The following is a 21213-nucleotide window of genomic DNA, read 5'->3' on the forward strand; positions in this document are numbered from 1 at the left end:
ACAATATGTATACGTAAGCTACGAAATACAAATTGTGTAATTTTGGTGATTCTGCATGAGTTAAATGCTTTTATATTTGCATCTAAAAGTAGATAACAAAATGAATGATAAAATTCATGCTAATAATTTAAAATTTTAATATTTCTTTACTTAAAACATCATTAAGTAGCAAATAAAAACCGGAGAGACCATGGAAGAAAGGAAAACCGTTTTAGTACACTTAGTGGTACAATGTTCTCCTGAGTTTTGACCCAGAAGTCCCACATCTTCATTTTGTACTGGGTTCTGTATTTTAGGTAGCCAGCTCTGCCTCACTGCTCTGGTCCTCGTGGGGCAGGTCTTGAGCCTTTTCTTATCAGAACTCCATTCCATCTACAGCCCTTTAAGGACTCCCCACTGATTGTCACTGATTTGAAGGGCACCACTGCTCTTGTGGCTCCTCTGCTGCTTTACTTGTGACATCTAGAACTGAATCAGGACTGACTTAGAAGTAATTCAGGGGCTCCACAAGTACTAGAGGAAGGATATCTGCAAAATAACGTGACGTCTTAATTCCCCTCTAACCTGACTTGTCTAGGAGAAGCAGCCAAGTGCTGGCATCTCTTATCTGGCGCTGCTGGTTCTCCCTCTGATCCGTTCTGGCAGAAACGAATACTTTGGAGACTGAACTTCACCTATTGTCCTTGACAGCTTGGCCTCTCTCTGCACTTTCCTGCCACTCCAATTGTTAAGCAGCTGAGTAGGCAAAGCAGGTGGAAAGCTCTTGTCAACAATGACTGGTTTCATCAAAACTCTTTACAAAGAGTCCTACAAAGCAATTCTCAGGAGTTTGATTTTAGATGGCTGAAGTATAGCAGAGTCACCTCTTCTTTAAAAAACAAAACAGACGGATTATTTTGGCAAACATCACAACATAAAACTGGAACCAAGACATTGTATAGGAAACTGATAAAGATGAGACACTTTATAGGAAACTGAAAATGAGAAGAGTGAGATTTATGGTGAAGGATATAAAAAACATACAACTATATTTTCAAGGAACATGATGACCCATCACATTAAGGTATCAACATTCTCTAACAGAAGTGAACTGATCTGAGGCAGAGCAGTGTGAACATATTCTAATGCAGTGCTGTCCAACAGAACTTTCTATGATGATGGAAGTGTTCTATTATCTCTGTGCTGTCTGTATGGAACCCATTAGCTACATGAATACTCAAAATGTGGCTATAATGCAACTGAGGGACTGAATTTTTGATATAACTTAAATGTAAGTAGCCACACGTGACTAGCGGCTATCAACTGAACAATGCATTTCTAATGCTTCATGGGTCAAAACCAGTGGTTTCTTTTCTAATCACAGCTGAGGGGTAGGGGGTTCCAGCTGGAAAGAGGAAAGTGCTTAACAGACTGATCTGACCTCTTAAACAAGATCTAAACTTCTCCACACCTTCTGGAGGCAGGGGGTGGCACTACCTGCTGTGGGGGGCATGAAAGGAAGACTCTTGGGGAGACCTGAGTATGCCCTTCAAACTCCTGGCAAATGCTAATCGGAGTAAAAGGCCTGAGATTTTGGTCACTCGGATGGGAAAGGGTTCTATGGTTCCACACACAGAATCTGAAGCTTGGGCCACTCCTGGGCATCTGTGCACGGAAATCGTCACTGTGGGGCTGGCAGGGAGCTGGAGGTGAGACTGCTCATTTCCGGACAGGGTTTCCTGAGCCAGAGGAAGATTTAGAAGCAGAGGGAGGAGCTGTGGGCCCTTTTTGGCCCCCTGCAGGCTGAACAGGCCCTTTCTTTTTGGAGACTGAGGTCTTGTTCTTGCTCTTGAACACTTTGCTGGGGTCCAGCTTGTTCACAAAGGAGTCAGTCTCTTCCGTGAGCAGGTTTGTGTTGTAGGTGATGGGTTTATACATGTTGAACCATTGCTGTAAGGCAGAATTGGGGGAGAGGGTCAATTCACAGGAGACATGTCCTTGTTCCTGCTTTTTTGTGGGGATACGGGGTAGAGAGCTGGAGAGATGAGGTAAAGAGAGTAAGTTTTTATGAAAAACTGCCTTGGAAATCTACAGCACTTCCTTCAAGTAAATGTGATGAACACACATTGCTTTATGAGATCTCAGAACCTTTACAACAAATGCAGCATGAGAACAAAGAACCCGAGTAAACTTCCTTCCTTCTGATCTAGGGAGCCCTGAGCCTGGGATGCTAGGTCCCAAATCACCAGGGGACAGTGACCTTCTAATTGTTCTGCCTTCAGACCAGTCACTGCCCATCAGGTGGATGTGGCAGGATGTGTAATATAAATGAGGCACATCCATACTTTGGGATACACCATATCATTAAAAAGGACAGCTCTCTACGTACTGATAGGAAATGAGTTCCAAGATGGAGTGTTAAGGGAAAGCAAGTGCAGAACAATGTGAATTGTGTTTTGCTCTAGTGATTTAGAAAAAAGGAACCAAAAACTTGTGCATGCGTGCTTTACATGCAATAGAGTATCTCGGTAAGGGCATACAAGAAACTAACAGTGGCTGCCTGTGGGGAAGTGCCGTGGGAGGCTGGAGAACCAGGGAATAAGAGACCGACTTTTCAGTGTCCCTGTGTGCAGGTTACTGCCTAGCCAAAACCCACCATCAGACCTAAGCCCCCAATACAATGTTAGCAGGAAAAACTCCCCAGGTGATTCTGAGGCTCAGCCACATGTGGGAACCACTGAACCAGGTCAGCCTACAGTGAGGTTGTCCACCTATCTGGAAGCATCTGCCATGCTTATTGAAAATGCCGGTTTCTAGGCTCCACCCCGATCTCCTGAATCAGATGAGGAAGCTGGGAATCTGCAATTTAAACATTTCCTTAGAGGACTGTGATGCATCCTACACTGTGAGATGACCGGTGGTCCTCCCTTACCTTGGCCTGTGGGCTGATGCCATAGTTGGTGAAGGCATACTGCCACTGGGGCAGGCCCAGGTGGGTGATGAGCAGGCGATAATAGGCAGTAAAGGTGTCTGTGAGAAAATGCCAGTATAACGCTCTGTCCAGGAACCAGATCTCAGTGTCTTTCGCTAAGGCTGAAATAGCAAGCAAGATAAATAAATGAAGGGACGGCTTAACACTTTTTTCCTTTTATCTCTGAAGTCAACAACCATGAGTATATACTCATGGGTAAAAAAGATTTGAATAGTAGAGTGGGTGTAAAACATAAGTAAACGCTCCCTTTCTTCCCTTCCAACCTCCCAGTCTCATTCTCCAGTGGCTACTGTTCCCAGTTGGCTTCTTTGGTATTTTACAAAAAGTCTTCATCCGTCAGTCGACGAGCTACGTGCTGGGGCTTTGGCCATCTGTGCGTAAGGCTATCTACACGGCACTCCTTTCCTGTGCGGAATCAGCACTCCCCTCCCCACTGGGTACATACTGTGGTCTCAGCTTTCCTGAGGGAGAGAAACTCTGACAGGAATTGGAAGTGCTGTGAGAAGTCACCTGGGAGGAGTCCAGACTTGCTCCCTCTCCTGGGAATCCTGCCCATGCTGGTATGTGCTGTCCTGGTGGAGCTGAAGCAGCACCATCTTACCAGCTCCTGCCTCACATTTGCTTCTGACCGTCCATTCTTACTACTGTGGGCTTCTCCTAGTTCATCTCATGTCCAATGGCTGTCACATCTCCCTAAGTGGCCTGCATCCTCCAGTCTCTTCCTCTTCCCAAACTGCTTGTGGTTACATACATTTTCATTCGAATCCTGCTTCTCTTCTGCTGAACAACCTTACCTCCCCACTCTCTTCCACGTTATGTCCAGACTCCTGCCTCTGGCTTCCACAACTCCACATGAAGGGGAACAACTGGCCTTTTGGCTTCATTTCCTCGACCATACGATAAACCATGTGGCCCAGTGAACTGGAATTATTTGTCATTCCCCCCAAATCAGTTACACTTTCCCACGGCATGGCTTTTACCCATATCTCTTGGCTTGGATGCCTCCTTTATGCCACTAACACCCCCCTCCCCACCCCATATCTCATTCCTACCCATAATTCAAGATGTAGCTCAAAGTTTACTTCGTAAAGACTCCTCCAGCTAGAGAGCATCTCTCCTTCCCTCAGAGGTAAGGTGAATCCTGGAGTATCTTCTCACCCCTACCAGGCAGAGCGCTAGGTGAAGAAGGCTGGGCCTTGTCCAGCTCTGTAGTTTCACAGTCCGTAGGCCAAGGCCTGAACTGTTATTCGAGGGCCAGGTGGTGGCCACTGCTTAAGGGGCTGGAGCCCTTTTCTCTTGATTTCCCATCTGGGGTCTTAGACTGAGGTCTAGTAATTCAAGTATTTATTGCTGTTAATTGACCTACATAAAGAAATACAGAAGAAACATGTTTTTCCTGGATGTTTTTCTAATACATGAGCCTGCTGGAGGAGTTCTAAACAGAACAACAATTTCTTTTAGTTTTTATTCACTTACTTTCTTAATCCCATTATTTTACAATTAACTCACAAATGACAACAGCTTAAAGACTCTAGTAATTGGCCTTGAGGTGGAAGCTCAGAAAGGTCTTGGCACCTACAAAAGACCTGGTGGTATCTCAGGAGGCCAGGGAGGAGTGTGCCTTTCGCGTGATGGCTAGAGAGCAAGGTCAGCCAAGGCCATATCCAAACTATAGGACTGTGCTTGTCAGTGAGTCTTACCTGGTTTCCCTTTCTTGTAGACCAGGCAAACCTTCCCATTCCCATTGCAAGGATCCAGCTCAAATAGCACACTGCGGGAATCAAAGTGAGGCTTCTCTGGCTGGTTCTCATTGGCTGCAAACCCAGAAGTTCATGGTAATGTTCAAACATACTCCACTCAAACTCATACTACTAATCCAGCTTTGCGAGGGTGAGAAAAGGGGGGCAAAAAGCCTTCTCTTAGACATTCTTAACTATTATTTTCAAATGTGGGCTAAATGAATTCTATAATCGAAATGCCCTGATCTTATCCATGGTCTAGGCCTTCTGTCTGAGCTCCCTGATCACCAAAAGACAGTACCATGGAATCTGGGGGAAGGTTCATGAGAACAAATGGAGCTTCTCGGGAGTGGGACTACATACAGGCAGACTCATCTGAATGACCTGATGTTGACATAGCTTTTTTCTCAGGTAACTGCTTTCCCCTCATTTATAACATGTGATGATCTTTTGATCAGAATCTCTTCCTCAGTCTAAAATGTATATATTTAATTACAATGTGTGTGTGTGTATATGTATATACACACACACATATGTATATAATTATAAAGTCTAGTTCAGTTAGAAATACCTACCTAGAAATCAGATATTATGGAATAACAGAAAAAAGATAAATTCTTAGATGTAAGCATCAGAAACCTTCTCTCCTGCTTCTTTCATTGCAGCTATTATGCAATAAAGATTAGTATTAGTGACTGGGATGGAGAGACTTTACAAACCTAGGAGAGACTGGCTAAACCAAACTTTATAAAATAGTATTTTTGATTTATATGTACATAATTTTTATATAAATGCATAAATATTTACATTCCTAATTAAAAATGTTTTTCTTTTCTTTTTTTAACATAGCTTTCTCCTCCCCTAGAGGTTATACCTTCATATTTTTCTTGATCTCATGTGGTATTAAACATACCTATAGATATATATTTAATATTTACATTTTGTCAAAATTATTTATTATATAAAAATGGGATATCACATATGTTATATCTGAATCTTGCTTTCTGTGCAATAATACCATTGGAAAGCCCTCTGAGACATGCGGCGTAACTCGAATTCATTCTTTTTAACGGCTGCTTGGTAGCCTATCGGAGTGGATGTACACTCATTTATCCCAGCATGCCCTATTAACAGGCATTCACTTATCATTATTCTGCTATGAATTCTACAGTAATCATGTCTGTACATGTCCTTATGTTCTGGTGTTGTCATTACAGGCATACCTCATTTTATTGCACTTTGCTTCATTGCACATCTCAGATATTGCATTTTTACAAATCAAAGATAAAGACCCTCCACCAGCAAAAACATTATGAGTCACTGAAGACTCAGATGATAGCATGTTTTAGCAATCAAGTATTTTGTAATTAAGGTGTGTACATTTTTTAGACATAATGCCAATGTACACTTAATAGGCTATAGTATACTGTAAACATAATTATATGCACTGGGAAACCAAAAAATTCTTCCCTCTGTTACTCAGTCCTATGAACTTGAGCTGTCTTCATCTCACGAGGCTCTTACCTTAGTCTTTCTTCTCAATTCAGTAGGTTCTGCTTAGGTTTCCCTCTCTATGCAGTAGACGAGAAACTCTGTCAAGCAATAAGCTAGCTTTCACCTGTTCCCCATCTCTCAGTTTATTCTCCTTTGTTGCCTGATAGTCAGTGTCTTGAAACCCATTATTTTGTATACTTTGTCTGTTTTTGTTGTTGTTCCAGGTGGGAGGATATGTCTGGTCTCTGACTCCACTGTGGATCAAATGAGAACCCAGACTGTAGGGTCCCACCAGGTTTGTGCAGCCCTGACTGATGTTGACTGCGATCTGCCCCAGGTGAAAAGTTATAAAAATAGGAAACTCATTCAGTGGGGTGCCCTTTTGCCAGTTGCTTGTTTTTGGTTACTCTCCAGTCCTTTTAGGTAACTGTTTTAATTTTTTCCCCAGTTTAAAGTATTATTGGCACAAGTCTTGGCCTAATGAAAGGTAGTCTTCCATTACCAGAAGCAGACAGTCAACATTTCATTTTTTTTCCTTCAAATCTGCAATGTCACTGTTATTGGTTCCCCACTGAACTTTTGGGTTGGTTTTATATCCGTGTGTGTTAGTGTGTATTAGCATATTATTTTATAGTCCGTACCTAATAATTTTACCCTCGGGAATACCAGTGGATCTCTATTACCTGTCATTTGTGCTGGTTCTCGTTCATGGTTTTTTGGGGTTTTTTCCCCCATGTGCCTGGTTATTTTTTTGTATGAATTATTTTCTAAAATCATTTTATTAAAATAATTTGGGGTATAATGTTATCTTCCTTGAAGGCAGAATTTTCTTTTTATATGAGAGCTTTACATTGAGATATAATTCACCTATCATACTCGTACATTCACTCACTTAAAAGTGGATGCTCAATGGTTTTTAGTGTATGTAGAGTTGTGCAACCATTAACACAATCAATTTTAGAACATTTCTCTACAATGAGGTCCTGTTTCTTTCTGCCAGGCCCCTAAAGAGATCAGTAATCTGGAATCAAGTTAGTCTAATTTGGGGATTTAACATTTTCTGGGACACATGGATGGCTTATACCTGAGCTTCAGTCCATGTGAAGAGTAGCTACTCCTGGTTCATGCTGTCATCTAGGGTACAGAGCCAACACAAAGGGCAGGGTGGTTTTTATGAGTGCCATCATTTGTAGTTCCTGGGCTCCATTTTATTTTCCCAGTCTCACATACAGGTCAAATTCTCAGCTTTTCAGCAGCCTCATTGCCTCTTTTATATATATATTTTTTAATTTTTTATTCACATTTATTTGAGCCAAACTAATGACATATGCCAGGGAACAAGATCTCAAATGCTCCCTTCAGTGCCTCTTTTAAAGAGGACAATGTATCCCAGGCAAAAGCAACCCCACATTTTGAGCCTCTTCTCTAGACTTCTGTCTTCTTCTGGATGTTGAGCTGGTACTACCTCATCATCTTGTTAGCTCTTTTTAGGATGGTTTTCATATTTCGCCCTGTCATTTCAGGGCAAAGTCTTGTCTTTAGCAGGAAGGCTGCTTTGAATTACCCGTGTGCCATTAACAGAAGAGGAAGCCTTCTCATCAGTTTAAGTATGCTCCTGAAAATAACAGATGAGCTTTGCTTTTTATATCAATTTGACAGTCTTTGTTTTTCAAAAGGAAAGTTAATTCTAGCACATTTAATATGACTGATTTGTTTTATTTTATTCCTCTCAATGTTACTTTATTTTATAATGTTTCTTCTTTTCCCTTTTTCTTATTTTTTCTAACGTGATTCAACATTCCCCTTATTAGGTTGGAGATTTTAACGTAGTTTTTAAATTCCTTTAGTGATTATCTTCCTTTTTGTTTGTTTGTATGATTAGATCCATATGAGTCTGCCCTTATTTGAAAACGCTATACCATTATTTCCGTAACCAAGTATGGTATGCAGAATTCTAAGAGGGTCCCCAAGATTCCTGCTCCTTGGTATACGCACCTTGCATAACCTCCTTCCCTTGAGTGTGGTCAGGACCTGTGAATGTGATGGAGTAGTCACGCCCTTGTATATGAGACTCTGTTGTAACAGACCAGAGAGAAATTCTCCTGCTGGCTCAGGAGTAAGCTGCCATGTTGTGAGAGGGTCATGTGCCTAGAATCTGAGGGCAGCCTATAGGAGCTGAGAGTGACCTCTGGCCAACAGCCAGCAAGAAAACAGGGACTTAGTTCCGTAACTCCAAGGAAGTGAATAAGGCTAACCACCAGTGACCTTGGAAGAAGCCCCTGTGCCACAGATGAGATCGCGGCACCAGCTGACACCTTGATTTTAGCCTGGTAAGACCCTAAGCAGAAGACTCAGATAATCTGTAGCTGAATTCTTGACTCATGGGAACTGTCAGGTGATAAGTTTGTCGTAATCTGTTGTACAGAAATAAACTGGTACACCGAGACACTTGTTTCCTCCAACAAGGTATACTATTTCTTCCCTACAGTAGCATGAGATCTTCTGCTTTCTGTTTCTTTTCTTCTTTAGTACTACAGTTTCTACCATGAGGATCCTTGGATCATTCTTTGTACATTAGGGCTGCAGTAATAAAGTACCATAAAGTGAGTGCTTGGATAACAGAAATTTGTTGTCTCATGGTATTGGCGGCTACAAGTCCTAGATCAAGGGGTTGACAGAGATGGTTCCTTTTGAGGGCTATGGGGAAGAATGTGTTCCATGCCTCTTCCCTAGCTTCTGGGGTTTGCTTGAAACTTTTCACTTCCTTGGTGTGTAGAAGTACCATCCTATCTCTGCCTTTTTCTTCAAATAGCAGTCTTCCTATGTCTCCGAATTTTCTTTTTACAAGGACACCAATCATATTGGATCAGGGGTCCACCCTACTCTAGCATGACCTCGTCTTAACTATGTAATTACATCTGCAATGATCCTATTTCTAAATAAGGCCACATTCTCAGGGCTGGCGGTTAGAATCCAGCAGATGCCGAAAGGCCAAGTGGTTTTTATCCCCATGAATGTGTAAGACAGCGCGGTCTCTGCCCCAGCTCAGTCCTTTGCTGAGGAGCCTTGAAATCATCTCTGGCATCCCGTCTGCCTCTCCTATTCCCGCCTAAAGGGCAGGGAAGACTCAGGCCACTCATTTCACAACTTCTTTATCTTTTAGGGGTTAGCAAGCTTCAGCACACAGATATGAAGTCACTGTGACCTTTTCCCCACCCTTGAGAATTCCACACATCTCTGAGTGACGGCTTTTCCCAGGGCCCATCACTTTCTTCCCGTCTCAGCTGCTAGACTCCTCCTCCTATTGCCCAGTTGAAGGAGAAAGGCTGGCAACAGTTCTCTGCCAAGACTTCAATGCACCCCAAGGCTTTAGCTTTGGAGATGGTAGTTGCCTCCTCAGTATTCATCCTCCCTTTCTTTCTTACTTAAACCCCAATTCTCTTTGAGGAGGATCAATACTGCACAGCTAAACAAACTCACCCTTCAGATTCCCTTGCAGCGCAGGGTAACCTTTTGATTCTGTTCTGGCCAGTGGCTACTGAGGAGCTTCTGAGAAAACGATTGTTTTCCTGATAAAAAGGGAAAGATTTTGCCAAGAGATGCTGCCCTTTATTCTCCTTGGTTTTTTTTGTTTTTTGGTGTGTTTTTTTTTTGGCTGGAATATAGGCTTGAAGCTTGGAGATAGAGCCCACATTCCTCACTCATGGAGATGAAAACCATACCCAAAGCCTGGTGCACAGGGAAGCCAGAGGGAGAATTTATCATTGGCTTTCAAGTAGCTAAACTAGCCTAGTTCCAGATTTCTCGTTATGAGAAAAATAAACTTCTATTTAGTTTAGCCATTGTAACTGGATCTTTATTATATGTAGCCAAACACAATTCTGACTGAAGGAGTCCTTACTTCTCATAGTTGCTCATAGCTTTAGTAGCCATTTGAACTATTAGCCATTTCAATCAGAAGTGGCAAAGAGCCTAGAGGGAGGAAGGCAGCTGCATTAAGACTGCCATGTTCCCAGAATCCTCCTGATCCTGAAATGTTGAGTGAAGTTTAATCTATAACATTCATTCATTTACCAACTATTTCATTAAATGTCTACAATGTGCCTGGCACTGAAATGGGTGCTAGAAGCAAAGATTCCAATCCTGGCATTTTCTTCATGGAAATTTCCTTTGATAGAGGCTGTTTTTACCTACTCCTACCGTCCTGAGAAGCCATGAATGGGAAGAGTTGCGGGAACATATTATAGGCTGATTTCTGACTCAGAGCAGAAGTTCCCCCAGGTACCTTCTTCTGCGTCATCCTCCAGGTCCGCCAGAGTTGGTGCATTGGGAAGTGAGTACATGGAAGACTGGTTGAGTTGAGTCAGTTTTGTGATGCTGTTAATTGCCATGTTGCCCAGTGGAATGGTGTGCTCTATGGGAACATTAAAAAGGAGAATTACATGGAGTTACAGCCTAGCTACCATGGTCATCAGCAGAGCTTCTGCCCAAGTGACTTAAGCCCAGCTATTGTTTGATCCCAGGGCTGAGGAATCTGATGGAAAGTGGAAAGAAGAGAATCAATGCACTACATTTTCTAAAGCACTAACCTTTCATGCAAAGAAAGCAATTGGGGCCATGGGTGAAGAGTCCCCACTGAATGTGTTAGGGCAAAGTATTGAAAATTTAACACGGGGATGCTCAAAAGGAGCTGGGAAATCTAGGGTAGGGGCCATGAATGAAGAGCAATGGACTTAAAAATATTTTCACTCCTCTTTACCTTGCGTGAAAGGTTATACTTTCCAAAGAGGTAACAGCTTTGGTTATATAACTGACCCCTTCTAGTCTTCGTGTTATAAGCTTTCGCAATGGAAAATACTTCCCCCCTACTTCATTTTTCCTTATTCAGTGGAGAGAATTTGGCAGACTTCTTGCTTGGGTCCAGTCTTCTGTGATTAGGGAGTAAATAAGAAACAGACAGACTCTCCAGTTTCCTTACTTATTATACAGAATCCTTGTAATGAAGAATGCTGGACATGGGATGGTACACAAAGACTTAGACATCTGACTGCTAAAAAACTGGAATGGCTGAGGCGAAAAGGAGCTGGTGTACAGTATAGACCATGGAACATGCAAGAAGAAAAGACCACTAAAAAGGCAAACATCAGAAGCTGCTCTGCTGGTTTTTCTGTTACTGACTTTAGCTATGCAGTAAAAAATGGATATGGTAATGGGGATAAGGATAGGAAGGTGGGGTGGGAGGAATAAACTGGAGAAGGTATTGTAATAATGAGGGGGACTCACTCATGAAACCTTCACGAAACGTTTCTTTTCTGAGGCAGGCTTGTGAAGGAGCTAACCTCTCCACGATGTGGGCAAGAGAGAACCTGACAGTCTAGGCTCTGCCTACTCTCTCTGTTGCTCCAGATTCCAAAGGCCATGTCCATGCTACAAAGGAGGGTGCTGATACTGGTGACAAGAGTGGTTTCTAGGCCATTGGAGGAAATGATTCTGAGCTAAATGTTCATGTTAAATGCTCAGTAGTAAGCTATTAAAAGTGCCTCTGCTCATCTGTGAGAGAGAAATAAGGCTTTGGGAATCACCAAAAAAGGGGAAACTCAGGAGACAGAGGCAATGAAGGTGAGAAGTCCATTAGGCAGATTTACTGTGCAACAGAAGTTATTGCATTCTCGGTGACAGCATGGAGGGGTGTAGGGTGCTTCCCAAGGACCAAAGCAGAGCTACATAGCTAGAGTGTGGAAGCAATAAAGGCCTCCTGGGGACATGGAAGTCTATGCCAAGAATGAGCTGGACTCCAGTGGCTGGATCAGGATTTCCTAACCTATGAAATTTGACTAGTCTTCACCTAAATATGCAGCCCTGCCTTTCATGTCTATTTAGTACCTGAATCTCTGATATGTACCAAGTTGTGAGTTCCCACATCCACAACATAAAAATCTGTCCCAGACATATTTAATACTAAAGATAACTGCCTGCAAACTGAGATGGTTGGTAACTTAGGCTGAAGAGATGTGAGGGAGAGAAAGAATGGCTCTGGTTTGAGGGTCAGAGCCTCGAGGTCTTTGCTACTCTGGGAATGAAGGAAGGGGACCCTCTTATGACCACCAGAGGCTGTTACTGCAGCTCAACCTGAGGAGACTGCTCGGAGGTGGAGTCCTCAGAGGCTTTAAGTTTGAGGTGGCTCAGGATTTGTGTGTCGTGATTTTTTCCTCTTCCTCATTCTAACAGGAAGCCTCTACATTGAGATTACAGTTAAGTACTGGCTAGACTCTGGCACAAGGCAGGGGTGTGAAGAATTGATGGTACGTGTATGTCAGCTTTGGTCACAGCTCCTGAACACTGCACTTTAGGAGAACCCAGGAACACCGTCCAGATTCAAAGACTCAAAAGTTGTAAAGGCCCTCAGAGTGGTCTCATCTAACGTCTCAAGGTTCCCCTACAGCAAAAGGGCTGACTCACCATCCAGCTTCACACTCCAGGTCATGTGGAAGCCATTGGTCATTAGGTAAAAATTCTTCACATCCTCAGGCAGCACACAGTTATTTTTCTAGAGTCACAAAGCAGCTGAGTGTTAGATCAGGACTGGGAAAGAGAGCACAGGGCTATGCCTCAAAGCAAATGGGGACACTATTTACCATGTTTCAGATCCCCAACATAGGAAGACTGTGATAATTATCTACAAAACTGTATTACAGAATTCAGGGTCAAAATGGCAATATAGAAAAAACAAAATGGCAACATAGGAGGTTCCTCAACTTACTCCCGCGGACCCCCAAGTCTACAGCTACACATTGAGCAATTCCCTCTGAAAGAAATCCAGAAACTAGCTAACTGACTCCTACATGTCTGGCAAACGAGAAAAACTCATGTTGAAATGGCAAGGAGAGGCTGATCACAATCTCACCGTAAAACCAACCCACCCTTAGCAGAGTGACACACAGTTGGAAGGGAACTCACAACTCCCAGATTCTCTCTGAGGAGAAAAGAGTTTGGACTCTATATCTGGCACCCCAACTATTAAGACTTGCACTTGAGAGATGATTTTGCACTAGATGATTTTGGTCCCCCAAATCATCTAGCTCTGAAAGCCAATAGGACCTGGGTCCACGAGACTCACAAGGCTATAGTGAAACAAGAGACAGTTCTCATGTTGATTCACCTTCCAGGGCACAGTGCACAGCAGACTGAGATCAGAGTCTTTTGGGGAAAGAGGCCTATTTGCTTTGGCCTAAGGAGTAGGTTTCTAATTTAACACACATCTATTAATAGATGTCAAATGCAGTACTCCCCAGAGACCAGGGAGGCGAGCGGGCGGTATCTTTGTGTTTTCCTTCTGCCACATTCCAGGTTGCCATTATTTCCCAGAAAGGAGCTTGTGCCTACGTCTGACACCCTGGCTTTTGCAGCTGCTGCCCAAGGGACACACCCTTTGATTTTCTGGCACTGCCAGCCAGCCTTTATTCCTGGGTCCGCCAGGACTATAAAAACAGAGTAACAGTTCTTAACCAACTATTTTCCCAGGGCCCAGTGCTGAGGCATCAGTCTGAAATGCTCAGTCTTTCCTTGAAATAGGCCTATTTGTAGATCTGAAAAGATGCAACCTGAGGGTCAGGCTTATAATCGAACAATATCTAGGGGTCAACTGCAGTCCTCTCCAGAGATGGGAAAGCCAGTGGATGCCATCGTCACACTTTCCCTCTGCCCCACCACACACCCCTGGTGTTTCTGTGAATGAAGGTTGTGCACACATCTGGTGTCCCAGTTTTTGTGGCTGCTGCCCAGAGGACAAATCCCTTGATAGCATGACTCTGATGACCAGCAGGGCTCATGTTCACAGGGGTCAAAGGGATGGCAGCAAACAAATGGTTCTTAATTCTGGCTATCTGCCCCCCTCACCCCCGCCCCCCGGCCCCCGGGGCTTGGTGCAGAGGGAGCAGACAGAAAAGCCCATCTCCCAGTCTTATCCCAAAAGAGTATTTGCAAACTATTTGCATACTTTAGAAGCAGTTGCCTGAGGGTCCAGCTTCCATTTAACCTGTATCTACCTAGGTGATCAATGAAATCCTCCCTTTTGGCACCCTGATAGGTCTTGGCACACCCTCAACTACAGGGAGCCACTAAGAACAAAGTACCATAGACAATAACAAACTTTTGAGCAATCACCAAGGGCTAGGACAGAGTTGAACAATAAAGTTTATCTCTTACATAGGCCACTTCAAGACTCAGAAAGGTGGCTGTTGTATCTAATGCATACAAACCACAGAGTCACAAGAAAAATGATTAAAAAATATGTTCCAAATGAAAGAACAAGATAAAAACACAAGAAAAAGATCTTAATGAAACAGAAATAAGTAATTTACCTGATAAGAAACTCAAAATAACGGTCCTAAAGATGCTCACTGAGGTTGGGAGAATAATACATAAACAAGATGAGACACTATAAGCACCAAACATAAATCTCAGCGGTGCAGCATACAGTAACTGAAAGGAAAAATTCAACAGAGGGCTTCCACGACGGGCGAGGTGAAGTGGTAGAAGGGTCAGCAACCCAGAAGGCAGGCGCTGGAGCTCATCTCAGCAGATCAGCAAAAAGACAAAGGAATGAAAAACAGTACAGACAGCTTAAGGGACTTACAGGACAACATTAAGCAGACACCAGTTTGCATCACAGGGGTCGAAGAAGCAGAGAGAGAGAAAGAGGCAGAAAGTTTATTTCAAGAAATAATGGCTGAAAATTCCCCTAACCAGGGGAAGGAAACAGACATTTAGATCTAGGAAGCCCAGAATTCCAAAAAAGATGAATCCAAAGAGATATTATGATTAAATTGTCAAAAGTTAAAGACAAGGAGAAAGTATTAAAAGCATCAAGAGAAAAGCAATTTATTACATACAAGGGAACCCCCATGAGAACATCAAGAGATTTGTAGGCAGAAACCTGACAGGCCAGAAGAGAGTGGTGCAATATGTTCAAAGTACTGAAAGAAAACAAAAATTGCCAAACTAAGAATACTCTACCTGGCAAAGTTGTCCTTCAGAATTGAAGGAGAAATAAAAGCTTTCCAGACAAGCAAAAGCTGAAGGTATTCAACGCCACTAGACCAGCCTTCTAAGAAATGTTAAAGGAACTTCTTTAAGCTGAAATGAAAGGGCACTAATTAGTAACAGGAAAACATATGAAAGTATAAATCTCACAGGCAAAGATAAACATATAGTTAAATTCAGAATAACCTAATATTATGGTGTTGAGTTGATCACTTATAAATCTAGTATAAATGTTAAAAGACAAATGTAGTAAAAATAACTACAACTACAATAATTTGTTAATGGATACACAAGGAGATGTAAACTGTGAGATCTTTTTAAGTCTGTGGCAGGGAGGGAGAGTAAAAATGTAGAGCTTTAGAATGCATTCAAACTTAAGTTATTATCAACTAAAAATAGACTGTTGTAAATTGTTTTATGTAAACCTCATGGTGACCACAAAACAAAAACCTTTGTAGACACACAAAAATAAAGAGAAAGCAATCTAGGCATACCAATGCAGAAAACAATCAAATCACAAAGCAAGAGAGCAAGAGAACAAGAAAAGAACAAAGAAATTACAAGAGAGCCAAAAAGCTTGTGACAAATGAAAAATGTAAATACAACATACCAAAACTTATGGGATACTGCAAAAGCAGTCCTAAAAGGAGGTTCATAGTCATAAATGCTACCTCAAGAAATAAGGAAGTTCTCAAACAACCTCAAGGAACTAGAAAAAGAACAAACTATGCCCAAACTTAGTAGAAGGAAGTAAATATCAAAGTTAAGAATGGAAGTAAATGAAATAGAATCTTGAGCTGTTTTTCTAAAATGATACAATAGACATATCTTTAGCTAGACTCACTGAGAAAAAAAGAAAGGACTGAAATAAAATCAGACAGTAAAGAGGAGACATTACAACTGATACCACAGAAAGAAAAAGGATCATAAGAGACTACTATAAACAATTATACACCAACATATTAGATAACCTGTAAGTAATGAATACATTCCTAGAAACACAACCTGCCAAGACTGAATCATGAAGAAATAGAAAATCTGAACAGAACAATTACTAGAAGGGAGACTAAATCAGTAATCAAAACCTCGCAACAAACAAAAGCCTAGGACCAGATGTCTTCATTGATGAATTCTACCAAACATTTAAAGAAGAAATAATACCAATCCTTCTCAAACTGTTCCAAAAAGAGGAGGGAACACTCCCAAACTCATTTTGAGATTACCCTGGTACCAAAACTAGACAAGGGCACTTCAAGAAAAGAAAATAACAGGCCAATATCCCTGATGAACACAGATGCAAAAATCTAAACAAAATATTACCAAACTGAATTCAACAATACATTAAAAAAAATCATATACCGTGATCTTTATTCTAGGGATGCATGGAGGGTTCAACATCTGCAAATCAATCAATGTGATATAGCACATTAACAAAATGAAGAATAAAAATCATATGATTATCTCAATAGATATAGAAAAAGCACTTGACAAATTCAACATCCATTCATGATAAACATTGTCAATGAGTAGGTATAGAGGGAACACACTTCAACATAATAAAAATCATCAAATCACATAATAAAACATAATAAAGGCCATAAATAACAAGCCCACAGGTAACATAATACTGAATGGCTAATAGCTGAAAGCTTTTCTGCTAAGGTCAGGGAAGAAGCATGAATGCCTGCTCTCTCCAATATTATTCAACATTTTACTGGAAGTCCTAGGCAAAGCAATTAGGCAAGAAAAAGAAATAAAAGCAACCAAATCAGAAAGGAGAAACTAAAACTGTCTCTATTTGCAAATAATATTTTTTTATAGAGAGAAAACCCTAAAGACTCCAATGAAAACTAAATAAATTCAGTAAAGTTGCAGGATACAAAATCAACATACAAAAATCTGTTCCATTTCTATATAATAATAATAAACTATCAGAAAGAGAAATTAAGAAAATCATCCCATTAACAATTGCATCAAACATAAAATACCTAGTAATAAATTTAACCAAGGAGGCGAAAGACCTGTACAATGAAAACTATAAGATACTGAAAGAAATCAAGGAAGACACAAATAAATGGCTAGATATGCTGTGTTCATGGTTTGGAAGAATTCATACTGTGAAAATTCCATACTACCCAAAGCAATCTACAGATTCAATGCAATCCCTTAGCAAACTTCCAATGGCATTTTTCACAGAAATAGAACAACAGTAAAACCTGTAGGAAATCACCAAAGACCCCCAAATAGGCAAAACAATCTTGTGAAAGACCAACAAATCCTGGAGGCATCATGTTCCCTGATTTCAAACTATATTACAATGGTATAGCCATCAAACAGTATGGTGTTGGCATAAAAACAGACACATAGATCAATGAAATAGAATAGAGAGCTCAGAAATGAACCCACCCATTTATGGTCTTTACGACATTTTTACTACAGTTTACTACAAAGGGGCCAGGAGTATACAGTTGGGGAAAGGATTGTCTCTTCAATAAATGGTGTTCGGAAAATTGGACAGCCACATGCCAAAAAATGAAACAGAACACCTATCTTATACCACTGAATAATACGAATAATATTCGCTGTATATGTGTACCACGTTTTATACATTCATCTGTTGAAGAAGGACACTTAGGTTGTTTGCACATCTTGGCTATTGTAAATAATGATGCAGTGAACATAGGGTACAGATATCTTTTCAAGACAGTGATTTAATTTCATTTAGATAAATACCGAGGTGTACAATTGCTGGTTCATAATGTAGTTCTATTTCTAATTTTTCAAAGAATAGCCATACTGTTTTCCATGGTGGCGGCACCAATTTATGTTCCCACCAACAGAGCAGCAGTGTTCCCTTTTCTCCACATTCTCAGCAATTTCTCGTCTTTTTGCTAAGCATTCTAACAGGTGTGAGGTGATAGCTCACTGTGGTTTTGATTTGCATTTCCCTGAGGATTAGCGATGATGAGCACCTTTTAATGTACCTGTTGGCCAGTTGTATGACTGCTTTGGAAAAACCAATAGTTTCTCTGTCCATTTTTTAATCATTGTTTATTTTCTGTTGAGTTGTATGAGTCCTTTATATATTTTGGATATTAACCCCTTATCAGATGTATGATTTGTGAATATTGTCTCCTATTTTGTAGGTTGCCTTTTCATTTTGTTGATAGTTTCCTTTGCTAAACAGAAGGTTTTTCGTTTTTGTTTTGTTTTGTTTTTCCTTTTATTGACTTTATTTTTGGTGTCAAATCCAAAAAATCATTGCTAAGACCAGTGTCAAGAAGCTTATTACCCCCTATGTTTTCTTCTAGGGCATTTAATGCAATGAACCTAATATTGAAAGGTTAGAAAATTAAAAACTACAACAGGATATAAACAAATACTGTATCATACGGACAGCAACTCATCCAAACTGGTGGTAGAGAGAAAGCAATAGCTTCGTGTCCTTTCAGGAAGCACTAGGAGCAGGCCCCAAATTCTAAGTGTCTCATATCTGTGCCCATGTCCGACCGGTCTTCTCCAGCCAATCTCACCCCGGGACAGTACAGGAGGACGAGCTCTTCAATTCTTTCCTGGGCCTCTTAGATTGACTTGTCATGTTATACAGACAGAGGGCAATATATTAGTAACTCCACCCTCACTTTTGGCTTACTGGACATTTGAGATGTGATACTGAACACTGCTTATGTCAAGTTTGCTTCAGGTCACACTGTCAGTCAGTTCCAGGTACCCAATGTGTGTGCAGGGGGAATTAGAGCATAGCAGGACGATCTTAATTTACTTCCCAATTCTGCCACTAGCTGAGTGACCCTGAATGTCACTTAAACTCTGTGAATCCAGGTGTAAGAATAATAATCTCTGAGTCTACAAAATACTGGAGGTGGGAGGGGGTGTGAGCTTGGCAGAAAGAGAGAAGACTAGGTAATTATTATGATTTTAGGGAATAGAATCTTCAAAAACTATAGGTGAGAAGCAAATTTCAAGCTCGCAGATGATTTTAAGCAGTGTTTTTATATTATTAAAACAACAACAGCTATTATTGTAATGAAACAGGGTTTTCATTTTCTTGATCTAAGAACTAAAATATGCACTCTGATCAGTTTTTGTTTCACTTCTCTTCACCACCAGTTCCCACTATCACAGGTGTGTAACCTGAAGAATTCCCTGACGCCTTGTGCTAACGTATTTTCCTAGTGTATTATTTGGAGTTCAGGGCGTGTTCCCAGTCCTTTCCATATGGCACACCCTCTGTACTTCAGAGAGAAAACGTGTGCACGCAGAATGCCTTTCTCCTCCCGGGCCCTAGCACAAGAAGCCTACAGTTACCAGTGTTTTGACAAAATTCTTGCTCCTCCGTCACCCCAAAGACCAGCATCCACGATGAGATTTTGGTCACTAGTGCCATCTAGTGGTGGAGACAAGGAAACGACTGTCTATCAGCCTTAACCTGAATTCCATGAGATGCCAGCTGAGAAGGGACAGTGGCATTGTTCAGCTTTAGGTTCGGATGGAGAATTCCAGTAGTAGTGCTTATGACATTTATTATGGCATTGATGTCACTAAAGAAAAATAAAATACTGCTATTATTTTATACGAGTATTTTAAAAAATTATTTGGAATTCATAAAAATAGAAAAAAAATCAGTGAAACCTAATATTTAATACATTTCAAATACTAACATAAACATACAAAACATCAAGTAAACCAAGTTCATAAAAAATACTAAGCCTGCATTGCCATCGTCACATAAATCTCTGCAGGCCCTGGCTCTGCAGATTCCTTGCCTCTATCCTACCACTTGGCACCCAGGACTGTGGCTGGTCCTGCAGGGCTTCAGGCCCTTCCGAGTGAGACTGCCAGGTACCACTTGTAGGTGGCTCCTCTGCCCTGACCAGCGACTCAGAGTTACTGTCATTGTAATTTCTCTCCTGGCCAATCTGGAGAGAGACTGCTCTTCCCCAGGAAGCAATCTGCCCACTTCGGAGGGCTTCTCCCCACCAGGTTCATGCTCAGTCTTTATTTTCGGAGTCGGGGGCATGAAAAAGGAAGACAACTTGCAGAAAATGAATAGAAGGGGGGTATAAGGATTGGAGGGAGGAGTTAGGGAGAAAGTCGAGAAGGGAGAATAATATTGCTTACCAGTGTTTGAAACAATAGTGTGGCATTGCCATGGTATTGCAACCTGTTTACTCTCATGATGATTCTGTCATATACTCCCCAGTTTTCTACATTTTTTCCTTCTCCCGAGGAGGCTATCTACAATAGTTTCTCTAAACTACGCTCGAAAGAGTCCACCACAAGCTGTGTTACCTTCACCAGCTGAAGGACCTGGGCCACTCTGATGCTTTGAGAGCTATCAGCTCGATCCCCAGAAAGGCCTCCTGAGCATTGCCTGAGTCTCCAGGGAAGGGCTGGGCTGTCCACTGCCTCCTGCTTACTTCTCTACTTCTGGGAATCCTGTACCTGCTGTTCCCTTCTTTTCAGAGGCCACTTCACCAGAGAAGGGGGCTGGGCAGCAGATGCAGGATCAGGCTGACAAAGTGCCCGTGGAATGACTGTTTCATAGGTGCTTGTCCACACTGGGCAGGGTCTCCATGAGCCCATCTGCAACCACAGCCAGAGGGTTGCCCAGGACGCCCATCAAGGAGGAGCACAGAAACCTAACTGAAAACGGGAGGCAATGAGGATTAGTGCATCTACTGAAACTCTTCTCGAGGAGGATGGCCTGGTAGTGGAAGGAAAACCTGGGTGGGCTGTGGAGGGATGGGGTGAGATCCCCAAGAGAATTCTCAAAGATATTCTTAAACTCCCTCCTAAGAGGAGGGGGAAGGCCTGGTTAACTGGAACCTTTTGTCTTGGTGAGTGGGGTACGAAAGTTTGGGGCCAGGGTTCAGTTGCTTAAGACTCGGAGGAAAGGTAGCATACCCTTCCTCAAATCCTTTCTCCCTACAACCATCAGTTTCCCTT

At 41.7% G+C, this 21213-nt stretch overlaps 1 protein-coding gene across 2 annotated transcripts in view; it reads right to left on the reverse strand.

Annotated features, from left to right (window-relative positions):
- Positions 1-113: 113 nt before the first annotated feature.
- TPGS2 (tubulin polyglutamylase complex subunit 2) overlaps positions 114-21213 on the reverse strand; it is a 30890-nt gene continuing 9790 nt past the window's right edge. The window contains exons 3-7 of one of the 2 annotated variants that reach the window (XM_074340101.2): positions 12664-12751; positions 10490-10618; positions 4672-4785; positions 2912-3072; positions 114-1929 (exon numbers count right to left, since the gene is read on the reverse strand). In XM_074340101.2, the coding sequence (XP_074196202.1) occupies positions 1699-1929; positions 2912-3072; positions 4672-4785; positions 10490-10618; positions 12664-12751 (723 nt within the window). In that variant the 3' untranslated portion in view covers positions 114-1698. The remainder of the gene's footprint in view (positions 1930-2911; positions 3073-4671; positions 4786-10489; positions 10619-12663; positions 12752-21213) is intronic. The other variant, XM_019740833.3, reaches the window with a different exon arrangement.

This window comes from Rhinolophus sinicus, chromosome 4 (assembly GCF_057876585.1).
Source record: "Rhinolophus sinicus isolate RSI-liver-muscle chromosome 4, RSI-T2T, whole genome shotgun sequence".
Taxonomy (NCBI): Eukaryota; Metazoa; Chordata; class Mammalia; order Chiroptera; family Rhinolophidae; genus Rhinolophus; species Rhinolophus sinicus.